The 13,769-nt window shown below is 45.2% G+C and overlaps 1 protein-coding gene and 1 long non-coding RNA gene across 19 annotated transcripts in view; one reads left to right on the top strand and one right to left on the bottom strand.

Moving 5' to 3' along the window:
* Positions 1-13,769, bottom strand: part of RHOT1 (ras homolog family member T1) — a 122,580-nt gene that overhangs the window by 86,812 nt on the left and 21,999 nt on the right. For 4 of the 17 annotated variants that reach the window (XM_024127648.3, XM_024127650.3, XM_024127652.3 and 1 more), the window contains exon 1: positions 4,266-4,433. The exons of 8 other annotated variants lie outside the window; for them this stretch is intronic. In XM_024127648.3, coding sequence (XP_023983416.1) covers positions 4,266-4,341 — 76 coding nt within the window. In that variant the 5' untranslated portion in view covers positions 4,342-4,433. 5 more of the 17 variants (XM_024127651.3, XM_028498059.2, XM_028498058.2 and 2 more) reach the window with 4 other exon arrangements.
* The window catches only part of LOC114487555 (uncharacterized), an 11,669-nt gene continuing 1,937 nt past the window's right edge, over positions 4,038-13,769 (top strand). Inside the window, exons 1-3 of one of the 2 annotated variants that reach the window (XR_003682726.2) lie at positions 4,038-4,120; positions 5,716-5,811; positions 6,322-9,604. This is a non-coding gene — a long non-coding RNA (uncharacterized lncRNA). Of the gene's footprint in view, positions 4,121-5,715; positions 5,812-6,321; positions 9,605-13,769 lie in introns of those variants that run through there. The other variant, XR_003682727.1, reaches the window with a different exon arrangement.

Genomic DNA, 13,769 nt, shown 5'->3' with positions numbered 1-13,769 from the left:
TCTCCCGTTGCGGAGCACAGGCTCCGGACGCGCAGGCTCAGCGGCCATGGCTCACGGGCCCAGCCGCTCCGCGGCATGTGGGATCTTCCCAGACCGGGGCGCGAACCCGGTTCCCCTGCCTCGGCAGGCGGACGCGCAACCACTGCGCCACCAGGGAAGCCCCAGACCAGATTTTAAGAAAGGAGAATGATCACATTTTTATGACTAAGAGGAGTGGTTTGGAAAACAAGTAAAGTCTAAATAAACTAAACTAGCTTGAACTCTTTCATTCTTTCAACAACTATCTGAGTGCCTTTGTGCCAGGCCTACTCTAGGCCTGGGGAAATGGCAATAAACAAGACCAATCCCCTGTCCTTACAAAGCTTACCTTCTAGCCCAAGTAACAACAGAAAAAAGTGAACAAATATGCAGGGAAGTAGGGATAATGCCTGGGTCAGGGCCCTCTTATGGAGAAAGCAAAGTAAAGGAGAGAGTAGTACAAGAACAAAGCAAGGGCCAGATTGTGAAGGACTCTGCAGGACTGCATTAAAAAAGGTTAATGGCCTTGGGACTTCCCTGGTAGTCCAGGGGTTAAGACTCTGCACCTCCAGTGCAGGGGGCATGGGTTCGATTCCTGGTTGGGGAACTCAGATCCCGCATGCCTCACCGTGCAGCCAAAAATTAAAAAAAAAAAAAAAAAAAAATTTAATGGTCTTTAAGTGAAAATAGAAATCATCAGAGAATTAAATGGGTAACACGATCTGGGATATTTTTTAAAGATGACTCTGTCTGCTACATGGAGAACGGACGAAATTAGAAGCAGGGATACCAGTTAAGGAGATATTACAAAAGCCTAGGCCAGAGCCAACCAAAGTGTGAGCTAGTTTGGCAGAAGTTTCGATGATAAACCAAGCAGTTAGACAAATTGGGTAAGAGCTACCGGACTCATTTAAAAAGAGGATAACAGTTCCACTTTCTTAATTAATTTGACCAGAAGACAAATATACCTCAATTTAATTTAAAAACAAGACTTCACTAAAACTAAGACTATCTTGTGTATTTTTAATGCAGCTACAGGATTTAGATAAAAGGTTAATAAGGCTCATTCCTCATATAATAACAAGGACATCTGTTAAGCATACTAATGCAAATCTAGTTAAATGCAAATTCTGGCCAACGAAATTGACCATGGAAAGTTATAACCTGAAGAACTAAGTTTCATGTGGTTGAATTTTTAAAATTTTTTAATTTTTTGTTTTGTTTAAAGAATGGTAATTGACTTTTAATTTGGCCTGAATAGTATTCAATATGTTCAATAATTAAGATAAGGAAGGGCTTCCCTGGTGGCGCAGTGGTTGAGAGTCCGCCTGCCGATGCAGGGGACACGGGTTCGTGCCCCGGTCCGGGAGGATCCCACATGCCGCAGAGCTGCTGGGCCCGTGAGCCATGGCCGCTGAGCCTGTGCTCCACAACGGGAGAGGCCACAACAGTGAAAGGCCCGCGTACCGCAAAAAAAAAAAAAAAAAAAAAAAAAAAAAAAGATAAGGTGAAGAAGATACTTAAAATACTTTGGCTTTCTCTGCAAATAAACACCTTAAAATTTATAGACAGCCTAACTTTTCTGATCTAAGCAGTCAATAGACGTTAAGCAACTAGTTAGCATTAAAGCCTGGCTGGCTCAGAATCCAAATTCTGGACGGGTCAAGAAAAGATCCATTTGACCTCCAGAGTACAGTATAGGTTAAGCCAACAGAATGTTGAAACTGCTCACAACTGTTTGGGAGCCTCAGTGAATGAAGCTGCTGCTGTGTGGTTCAGGAACGGACACTAACAGCAATAAAATGTACTGAAGTGATTGACAAAGAACAGGTTTTACAACAACTCCAGAGACGATGCTCCTTTTTATTTTTGCTTCCTATTTCCCTTAGTTAACCATCTTAAAACTACAAATGAATTATTACTTTTTCCTTAAAAAGTGGTTTTCCTGATAAATCTGTGTATCAGACCAGTATCAAAATAGTCTTGGTCACACTTATTGTTTACCTAGCATTTAAAGCACTACAACTAGGCTAAGTAGCTGCCAGATATTTACATTAAATCTCAAAAAGTAATGCTTCAGTCATTTCCCCCCAGAATACAATCCTTTACTATAACTAATTAAAATTATATATTCCAAATAAGTGTAACTCTTTCTCATATTTTTTTAAATTTTATTTTATTAATTTATTTATTTTTGGCTGCGTTGTGTCTTCACTGCTGCGCGCGGGCTTTTCTCCGGTTGCGGTGCGCAGGCTTCTCATTGCAGTGGCTTCTCTTGTTGCGGAGCACGAGCTCTTGGCACACAGGCTTCAGTGCTTGTGGCTCGGGGGCTCTAGAGCACAGGCTCAGTAGTTGCAGCACACGGGCTCAACTGCTCTGCGGCACGTGGGATCTTCCCGGACCAGGGCTTGAACCATGTCCCCTGCATTGGCAGGCAGACTCCCAGCCACTGCGCCACCAGAGAAGCCCATTTCTCATACTTTTAAACGTGAAAAAAAAATAATGTATATATGGTAGTTGGCCTAAAGTTTTCGGTACCATCCTCTTTAAGAAAAATGTCTTCCTCAAAAACGAAGGCTTTCTCTTGTGTCAAGTTTCTCCCTATCTAAAAACTCTCACATATACACTCTTTCCAATTCTATTATTTGCTTTCATTTCATCAGAATATGCCTCGTAATTTTTCTGACAAATTTTTAAGTCTTTTATGTATTTCAAAATAAGTAATACTGTTAACCTTTTAGCTTAAATGTCCTAAGGCTGACAATATATCTTACATATGTATAGCACTTCAATTCAGATGTTTTACAGACTAATGATTATATGTAATTGCTCCCTATATTCAAAACTAAGACCAAAACAAAGAATTTTTGTTTTAAAAAAATTTTTTTTATGCATCAGTTTTTTAAGTGGGACATCTACTCACTTTCCCTACCTTGCTCCAAATGCATCAACATGAATCATATTCCTGAACTTTGTCAAGGAAGTCCATGCAAAACACAGATTAAGATACATGTGTTGTTATAAATTAAAACTAAAATTCACAACTGCAAACCAAAAAGTAAACTGTGTCTGGCTAAGCTTACTTCTAAATTCTGATTCTAAATGAAGATTTCTACAATAGCAGGTGAACAGAGGCTTCTATGAACAGCAAAGAACACTACAGAAGAGGGTAAAAATGTGTTCACTTCCTTCGTTGGGAGTGCATCACAGTGACCTGGAGGGGCTACTCTAGAATGAAACGGGGTTTAGAATAGAAAGCTTCAAAACAGCAAAGGCAGGTCATTAACTAATGTACTTTTAAAACAAACGGTCCAGTCCTCCCCAGCCCACTTTCTTCTTATTTTAGTCCTACCAATTGAGTCATGTAACTTGCACAATATCAAGAAGTCCCTGCTGTTCTGTCCCCAAGTCAGTGAACAGAAGACATGCCTCCTTTATTACATCTTCAAAAAGTGAAATCTAAGAATCTCGGGGGGGTGGATCTCACGTGTGCCCGTTATTTTTAAATTAATTACCAAGTAGTTATGAAATAATGTTTTAAAAGATGGGGGAAACTAGGCTTTAGGGTAACAATTAATTCTCTCAACTGAAGGACCCTCCCCAGATAAGCATTCATTCATTGAGCACTTGTATAACTTGAAGTTGAGAGTAAATTTTTGAGGAAACATCGAGTGTACCTGGAGTTATTCCAATACAAAAAGCAAATACCGCTTAAAATGCTCCGTGCCTTTCAGTCAATGCCTAGAGCGAGGGAAGACCGCGAGCGCAAAAACATGCAGACACCTGACCTTGCCCACAAGTCGAACAGTTCTGCACCCCTCCCCCTAGCTTCCCCGGGAGCCAGTTCACGCCATCCCAATTGGTCAGTCTGCCTGTTCCAGCACCTGCCTGGCAGGGACAAGGGAATCTCCACGGAAGACGACAGGGTATGAGAGGAGGCGGCCTCGGAAACGCGGAGGCCCGGGAGGAGAGCATTCCAAGAGAAAAAGGAGGAGAGGACCTTCGGAGGGATGAGGTCGGGCGGTCAGAGACTAATGGAGACACGGCTTGAGGGTGATGACGGGGGAACAGAGGACGGAGAGCTCAGGAGGGCCCAGGTGAGGTGAGAGATCGAGGGCCGCCGGCGGGCAGTCGAAAGGGGAGAGCGGAGGGGCTGGGAGGCCTGGGGGCGCGGAGGTAGGGCTGCGGGGCGGCAGGGGCTGCGGTGGCCGCGGCCAGCCCCGGCCAGCCCGGGCGCGCGGACTCACGTTCTCCCACCAGAAGGATCCGCACGTCTTTCTTCATGTCTGCGGCTCGCAGGGGCCGGCCTCGGCCCGCACGCATGGAGCGCACTCCTCTCGCCCGGAGCGCCCAGCCCGCGGCGCCGCTCTCCCCACGCTGCCGGCGCCGCCTGCCAGCCTCTCCCGCCGCCCCGCCCGAACCTCGGCCTCCCGGGCCCGCCGCACCACCTCCTCAGCAGCTACCCCGCTCAAGAGCCGGGACAGCGCCTGCTCCGCCTCCTCCGGCTCCGCGAGTCGCGGCGGCGGCGGGGCGACGGGGCGCCGAGAGGGACAAGCGCTTTCGGAACGCGAACGCTCTCTGTCCCGGACCTGCGCCCCCGCCGTCAGGTTCGCCGCAGAGCATCAAGCGGGAGTCTCGCCCGCCCTCCTCCGGGAACAGCGGCCAGGGATACGCTTTGGGCTGGGAATTTGAGTAGCAGGGTCGCTAGTCTGACCCCATTTCTTTCTTTCTTTCTTTTTTTTTTTTTTTTTTTTTTTTTGCGGTACGCGGGCCTCTCACTGTTGTGGCCTCTCCCGTTGCGGAGCACAGGCTCCGGACGCGCAGGCTCAGAGGCCATGGCTCACGGGCCCAGCCGCTCCGCGGCATGTGGGATCTTCCCGGACTGGGGCACGAACCCGTGTCCCCTGCATCGGCAGGCGGACTCTCAACCACTGCGCCACCAGGGAAGCCATGACCCCATTTCTTTTACGAAATAGGGGCAGGAGAAGTTCCTCGTCCAAGGTCATATAGCTAGAACTTAGCAGTGTGACTCAGGGCAGGAATATTCTCACCTGACTGACTATAAGCTCCAGGAGAGCAGCGACCTGTCCACCTGGTTTTCAGAAGTATTCCCCACCTTATTGGACAAAGCCCTCAGAAAGTGCTTGATTGAGTAAAGGATGACTACCTCCCAGAATCGAGTCCTTTCCACTACCAAAGCCCACCACCCTAGCTTGCTTTTTATCTGTGATGCTTATAAAGTACGATTCTAAATAATGAGATTAGTTTCTACACTTTCTGTGTAAACAGATTCATTTCTTTGTAACCAAACCAAGTGATTTTCCTCTCTCTATGTGGTTTACTTTAGGCAGGGTCTTCTGGTACGTCTCTTTACATAGGTTTGCCCAGCGCAGTGTCAGACACATAGATGGCACTGAATAATAAACTTGTACTAATTTTTCTAACATTGTCTTAATTTCCTCCTGACTCTCTCCATACAGAGGAATTTGTTGCTATATCTCTATATATGTGCTTATGTGTTTGAACAGTGCTTGGCAGACATTGGGAGATAGATGGACAGATGGTTGGAGAGAGAGAGAGAGAATAAAGGAGGAAACACTATGTGCATAATGTGCCTTTTTTCTTTCTTAAATATTACAAAATGAATTTTTTGTAAGGGAATAAAGTGTGTATAATACCAATCCCCTTTTCTCCTAGGAGAAGCCTTGTGGTCTGGTGCAGCATTTAACAGCTGCTGACAAACTGCATGGGTTTGAATCCAGAGCCCATCACCTGATAGTTTTGTGATCCCGAGTAAGTTCTTTTACTTTTCCAAGCCCGCCCTTTCTTCTGTAACATGGAAATAATGATAATAATACCTACCTTCTTAGGTGGTTGTGAAGAATATATAATACATGTCAAGCATTTGTCAGATGCACAGCACTTGCTCTACTGATCTCAGCTGTCACTACTGTCATAGAGCTCACTGAAAAGTTGAAATCCACAGGTTTTGAGGCAAATTCATTGTTATGTTTACAACAGTATTTCACCGTCTAAGCTATATGATATCTGTAAGGAGCATAGGGGTGGAAACCCTTCCAAAAAACACTCTGTGATATAAGGAGGAAGACAGGAAAGACACACTCCCTGCTCACTGGGAGATAATGAAGTCATATTCCAGGATGGAGGCAAATAAGATGAACTTCAGGAGGCTTGATGGCCTGATCTTTCACGGGAAAGTATTCCTCAGAATTTTAGTATTACAAAATGTTTGAGTGGGAAGGACCCTTACAGAGCACCTATTCTAATCCCATTATTCTATAGGTAAGACAAGCAACATCCAGAGAGATACCATAACTTGCCAAAGGCATGACAGCTGAGACTGAGCCCGGGCTCTGCCATCCTGAGCATATGATGCTAGGCAAGTCACATCACCTCTCTGTGCCTCAGTTTCCTCTCAACCAAAGACTATCATCTCTTCCCAGCCTTCTACCTCACAGAGTAGTTTGGAGGATCCCATAAAACAATGTCTGTGAAAAAGGCTTTCTCTTTAAAAAATAAATTGCACAAATAGCAGATCACAAAGGACGAAGACCCTTTACAGAGGAGCAAGTTCTCTAGGGCACAGCTCCCTCCGAGCAAGACTTTGTAGAGAATCTTGACCCCGGGAGCCCTGCATCAGCATCGCCAGTGGATGCCGGTGTTAATTCTGCGGACATCAGGAGCATGAGAAGAGACAAGGCCTTCGTGACGTTGCACATGCATGCTGGGTAAAGGCTTTGCAGGGGAAATGTCTGGAAGGCAGAGGGCTAGGAAGAAGAGTTTATTTAGGGGGAACATTGCAAAGATAATACTTCAAACTCCTTTGTAGAAAAAACTTACTTAAAAATCAAGACCCAAAGGCTGCAGAAAGGAGTCACCCAGCAAGCACTTAACAGCCAGCGATGACTGACAGTTTGGTACAAAAGAAGACCAAAACTAAAGTGGGAGTGGGGAGCCGGACAAGCCAGAGTGTGCCTCACAGGCAATGTATCAATAAGTTTCTTTTGGGCTTCCCTGGTGGCGCAGTGGTTGAGAGTCCGCCTGCCGATGTAGGGGACATGGGTTCATGCCCCGGTCCGGGAGGATCCCACGTGCCGCGGAGCGGCTGGGCCCGTGAGCCATGCCCGCCGAGCCTGCGCATCCGGAGCCTGTGCTCCGCAACGGGAGAGGACACAACGGTGAGAGGCCCGCGTACCGCAAAAAAAAAAAAAAAAAAAAAAAAAGTTTCTTTTTACAGCCCCTTCCCATCTCCCAGTCAGCTGTACTTCTGAAGCTCTGGCCTCCTGTCTTGCCTTGAGCTTTATGCCCCTCTCTTACGTTAACAGACATCCATCAGGGGTCACTCTGAAGTTCTCTTGGAGACAGCATAGCTCAGTGATTAAAAGCAGTGACTCTGGGGCCTTCTCTGTTGGTCCAGTGAGTAAGACTCAGCGCTCCCAATGCAGAGGGCCCGGGATCGATCCCTGGTTGGGGAGCTGGACCCCGCATGCCTGCCGCAACTAAGAGTCCACAATGCCGCAACTAAGACCCGGCGCAGCCTAAATAAATAAATAAATAAAATAAAATAAAAGCAGGGACTCTGGAGTCTGCCTGCCTAAGTCTGAACCTCAGCTTTACCAATTACTAGCTGTGCATCATCAGTCAAATTTCTTCACTTCTCTAAGCCTCATCTGCCAAATGGAGTAACACCTCATGGGATTGTTAGGAAGATTAAACGAGTTAATATAATAGGAAAATGCTTTGAATAGTGCCTGGTACATGGTCTGTAATATACAAACGTTGGTTAAATAAAATGAACTGCGAGAGAAGTGACTTCTGTACACCTTTCTGAGCCAGAAGATAGAGCCACACGATGACACACACTGAGCAACACAGAAGCCAGAGAATGGAGTTGTTGGCAGTGGAATTTACTGTTGGGATATGACAGAGAGATGACTGTATATTAAGTACATTAGATAAAGCCAAGAGGACAGATTAGAATCTAGAAAGCACTAATGGAATTTCCCTCTAGAATGCTGGGAAGGACCTCTACCTTCACAAGACAAACGTCATGGCTTCTCAATTGTGAAGGGGACACTGGGGGTCTGAACAAAGTACCTTTGCCAGGATTTAAGAGGATCCATCTTTCACACCTATCAAAGAAGGAACTTGCAACACAGCCTCTCTCTGAGTCTCAGGACAGTGGAACACCCCAGGGCTGGTGGGCAGGCCTGCTGGGGAGAAGATATAGTGTGTGTTAAATGACTGACACTGGGTGGAACAAGAGGCTTGTCTCTGACTGGTGAGTTAGACACAGTCCTGGGCAGGAGGCCAAATTAGATGGGTTGGCATTGGTCCCACTCTTCAGACCCATCTATCTTTGGTCTCTCAAATTAAACCCAAAGTGGCATCCATCTTCACTCTGGTCTCCCATTCCTTCCAGGAAGACTTCCTCCTTTTCCTGCCAAGCCTGATCTAGTGGAGCAGAAAAGTCCAATGCTTTGGTACAGAGTAAATCTTTATCTTGCCTTTAAATGCACTTTGAATGTTCTTGGCTCATTGGTCAAACATCCATGTCCTCTGCATAGTCACGTGAATTGGTCTCTAGAGGATATGGATTCTGTTTGCTTGATTTGGCCAGAAGAGACATCACTCAGCACAATTACTTTTAAAAGGCGTTTGATTATAACTAACCATACTGAAAGCACATTTTCCAGACAAGAGCCTCACCTGTTGATGAGGTTGCATCCAGTTTTCTTTTGAATTTTCTCAAGCTCCTTTTAGATACATATTGTAAAACAAATACCCTCAATTAAGAGATAATTGATATTGAGAAGCCTCTCAGACCTTCTTGCCCCCAAGTGGCCTGAATTCCCTTATGGCACGGTTAAGGGCATGGGCTCTGGAGTCTACATTTCGTCTCCAATACTTTGCTGGCTGTGCAACATTGGACAAGTTACATAAGCTCTCTGAAAAACGTAAACCCCATCAGCAAAATGGAGTTAGCTCATAGAGCTCTCTGAGAATTGAGTAAAATAATGCAATAAAGCATTTATCACATTACTTAACATATACTACATGTCCATACATCATCCTTAACAGCTGCATTTTAAAATTTGGAATTCAGGGCTTCCCTGGTGGCGCAGTGGTTGAGAATCTGCCTGCCGATGCATGGGACGTGGGTTCGTGCCCCGGTCTGGGAAGATCCCACATGCCGCGGAGCGTTTGGGCCTGTGAGCCATGGCCGTTGAGCCTGCGCGTCCGGAGACTGTGCTCTGCAAAGGGAGAGGCCACGACAGTGAGAGGCCCGCTTACCGCAAAAAAAAAAAAAAAATTTGGAATTCATTTGCTGATTTGCGTTATCTTTCCAAGGGCAAATTGATTAGCCTGCCCACCCAAATTGTAAACTCTGAACGACAAAAATGCATATAACATAATTTGTAATCACTGCAGAGACATTAAAATTTTTGATGACTTATTATCTATACCAACTAGTGATTCTCAAAAATTTTTAGGTCACAGGCCATTTCCACAAAATGAAAAATTCCATAGAATAGTAAATTTATTATTTGTTTATCTCTGCAAAGAAATCACCACAATTAAATATGTTCCAAAAAATAATTCAAAAGAAGAAATACATATACACATATACATATCCTATTTATAGCATCATTACACAATAGTAAAAAATGGAAAAATATACAATAATAGGGGAATAGCTAAATTAAGTATGACATAATATTTCTAGAACTTTTGCAGTCATTAAAACTAATGACTATTAAAGAGGGAAAAGTATTTACAAAATAAGTGAAAAAACAGAAATCTAAAACCATACATACAATTACAACTATATAAAAACCAAGTATAAAATATACATTTATGTAACTTTTACCCTCTATACATTTGCAATTTTGAACTTTGATAAGGATGCACGAGTATTATTTGGGTAATTAAAAACTAATGGATGAAATGAAACTGAGTTATTTGTAATGAGGTGGATAGACCTGGAGTCTGTCATACAGAGTGAAGTAAGTCAGAAGGAGAAAAACAAATACCGTATGCTAACACATATATATGGAATCTAAGAAAAAAAAATGTCATGAAGAGATTAGTGGTAGGACGGGAATAAAACACAGACCTACTAGAGCATGGACTTGAGGACATGGGGAGGGGGAAGGGTAAGCTGTGACGAAGTGAGAGAGTGGCAGGGACATATATGCACTACCAAATGTAAATTAGATAGCTAGTGGGAAGCTGCCGCATAGCACAGGGAGATCACCTCTGTTTTTTGTGACCATGAGAGGGGTGGGATAGGGAGGGAGGGAGACGCAAGAGGGAAGAGATATGGGAACATATGTGTATGTATAACTGATTCACTTTGTTGTAAAGGAGAAACTAACACACTATTGTAAAACAGTTATACTCCAATAAAGATGTTTAAAAAAAAAAACTAATGGATGTACATAAACATTAGATGAGGGTACAAAGGAAGGAGAAAATGTGTTAAAGATTACGAATTAATTTTTAGTGCAATCATCTTTTTTTGTTTTTTGGCCGCACCACACAGCATGCTGGATCTCAGTTCCCTGACCAGGGGTTGAACCCGTGGCCTCTGCAGTGGAAGCGCAGAGTCTTAACCACTGGACCACCAGGGAAGTCTCAGTACAATCATCTTTTGTAAAATGTCGAAGTTAATATCTTTTAAATAAAGATAATAGAAATATTTAGAAGAATAGCAGCGCTTTGAGACATTAACATAGGATATCATGTTTATAAAATTATTTAACAAATATTTATTGGTTCCACCTTGTGTGGTGCTCTGTACTAGGTGACAGGGACACAGTAATGGACAACACAGACTTATCATGGGAGGCAAGTTGTGGACAAGGAAGTTTGGGCATTCATCTTTCTCACCAGAATCCTCCAAATCATTCCGTATCAGCCCAAACTACCTCTTTCAAAAAACCTTCATGAGAGGTAGCATATCTCATAATGTAAACCTTTCTACCTCCTCTCTCCCCACCCCACCCCTAGCCAAAACCAGCCAGACTTGTGTGACTGTGTCCCACTCCTTCCAGTAATCTGCTCTCCCTGTCTGACTGTGTTCACAGACAGCCTCCCAGGCAACACAATGCCTTAACCCAGCAAAACTGAAAATATCCCCAGAAAGCTCGTAGGAAAATGACCATGATTTTAGCCTGAGTGGCCTTCCAGTACCTGCTTCTACAATTAGTGAGTCAGCTTTGATCTGATCTAAATACATTGTGCACATGTTGCCACGTTTAGACACAGTGACAGTGAAAGACTCCAGTCCTCTTGGTGGAAACCAGATCCACTCTGGGTAAACAGTTTTCAACTCTGGACAAGGAGGGTTGGGGGACACTCCAGGCAAAGCAAACCGGAATTGCAAAAGTACACAGTGTGACACAAAGCAGGGAGGCTGGGGTGGAGGGTGTATGTGGGGGGATGACAGCAAATGGGGGCTAGAGGTAGGTAAGAGCAGAAACAGGAAGCAGAACTTCCTGTTGTAGGTGGGGAGCACTGGGGAGTTTTATGCAGGGGAGTGACATGATCTGACTTCCATTTTGGAAAGTTCACATTAGCAGACTGAGAATGGATGGGAAGGGGGCTTCTGACTAGAGATAGAGGAGCTCGCATTAAAATAATCTGGGGTGTTCCCTGGTGGCGCAGTGGTTGAGAGTCCGCCTGCCGATGCAGGGGACAGGGGTTCGTGCCCCGGTCCGGGAGGATCCTGCATGCCGCGGAGCGGCTGGGCCCGTGAGCCTTGGCCGCTGAGCCTGTGCGTCCGGAGCCTGTGCTCCGCAACGGGAGAGGCCACAACAGTGAGAGGCCCGCGTACTGCAAAAATAAATAAATAAATAAAATAAAATAAAATAATCCGGGAGAGGGCTTCCCTGGTGGCACAGTGGCTAAGAATCCACCTGCCAATGCAGGGGACACGGGTTTGAGCCCTGGTCCGGGGAGATCCCACATGCCGCGGAACAGGTGGACCTGTGCGCCACAACTACTGAGACTGCGCTTTAGAGCCCGCGAGCCACAACTACTGAAGCCCATGCGCCCAGAGCCCATGCTCCGCAACAAGAGAAGCCACCGCGATGAGAAGCCCGCGCACCGCAACAGAAGATAGCCCCCGCTCGCCACAACTAGAGAAAGCCCATGCGCAGCAATGAAGATCCAACTCAGACAAAAATAAATAAATTAAAATAACCTGGGAGAGATGTGATGGGAGTCTGAACCAGAGGGCAGATGCAGAGGGAAGAGGGGGGCCAGAGTTGAAATGATCTGAGAAAGCAGAATCGAGGGTCAGAACTTGGTGACTAATTGTACAGACGGTAGTTATCAGAAAAGCTCCTATGGTAACTCCAAGACATTGTGTCCTGGAGATGGTCACTGACCAAAGCCATAAGTTTTTCTCTTTCTTGTGGACAGAAAGGTTTCCTTTTTCTATTCTCTTTCCATCCTGATTAAGTCAAGGTGAAATCCTCAGTAAATCTTAAATACCTGATAATCTCCTTTTGAGCCAGAGAGAGAGAGAAAGAGAGGGAGAGCGCAAGCCCACTTCAGGTTCAGAAGCTTAGACAGACAACGGTACCAAGCTAGTCATTGTTTTGTTTTTCTTGAAACATACATTTAGGCTTATCCCTCTATTTAAGACACATGATTCTGGTTTTCATTTACATAAATATTTTAAAGTTTCCTTTTGAAATATATGTACCTAAAAGGGGAGATGTGAGTTGATTTACAAAAAATATTAAGTAAAACATGGTACACGAGACGGGAATTCCCTGCTGGTCCAGTGGTTAGGACTCCACACTTCCACTGCAGGGGGCCCAGGTTCGATCCCTTGTCCGGGAACTAAGATCCCACAAGCCAGGCGGCCCTGCCAAAAAAAAAAAAAAAGTACAGGGGATATGCAGATGTAACAAGAATCATGGCACATGAAAGGCTGAAGCTTAAGAAACCCTGTCCTTAAAAAACCTATGGCTGGTTAGGAAGATAAATGCCAAATCAAAACAAATCTTCAGGGACTTCCCTGGTGGTCCAGTGGGTAGGACTCCACGCTCCCAATGCACAGCTCCCAGGTTTGATCCCTCGTGCATGCTGCAACTAAGAAGCCCGCATGCCACAGCTGAGACCCGGCACAGTCTCAATAAACAATAAATAAAAATAAATAACTATATTTTAAAAATCTTCAGCATAACCTAAGTATGTATAATTAAAGAAGACTGCAGTTGTCTGGAAGGACCCAGTGATTAGGGTTTTGAGCAATTATGAATGAGGATGAATTTGGGGCTGAGGGCTCAGCAGGAGTAGCGTGTGATGGAGCTGAACATATACCAGGGAAGAGTCCCCTTTTCCTGTCAAAATCCCCAAGTGCCCCCCGGGGAAGGGACTTCTCCCTTGAACTGAGCAAGGCAGCCTGAGAGGTCTCCCCAGAGAGCAGCACTGTTTCATTTTGTGGTTTGTTTCTGCAATCAGCTAGGAAATAAAGTCTTCAAATTAAACTCTTCCGAAAAAAAAAAAAAATGTACTTGAGGGAGAAGCAAGGGACAGATAGATATAACTGTATTAGAGGTTGTTGTGAGCCTTAAGAAGGTGGTGGTTGGGCTTCCCTGATGGCGCAGTGGTTGAGGGTCAGCCTGCCGATGCAGGGGACAGGGGTTCGTGCCCCGGTCCGGGAAGATCCCACATACCGCGGAGCGGCTGGGCCCCTGAGCCATGGCCGCTGA

The sequence above is a fragment of the Physeter macrocephalus genome, chromosome 14 (assembly GCF_002837175.3).
Source record: "Physeter macrocephalus isolate SW-GA chromosome 14, ASM283717v5, whole genome shotgun sequence".
In the NCBI taxonomy this organism is placed as follows: domain Eukaryota; kingdom Metazoa; phylum Chordata; class Mammalia; order Artiodactyla; family Physeteridae; genus Physeter; species Physeter macrocephalus.
Note: the sequence above shows the minus strand (reverse complement) of the source record. Positions and strands in the feature narration are given on the sequence as shown.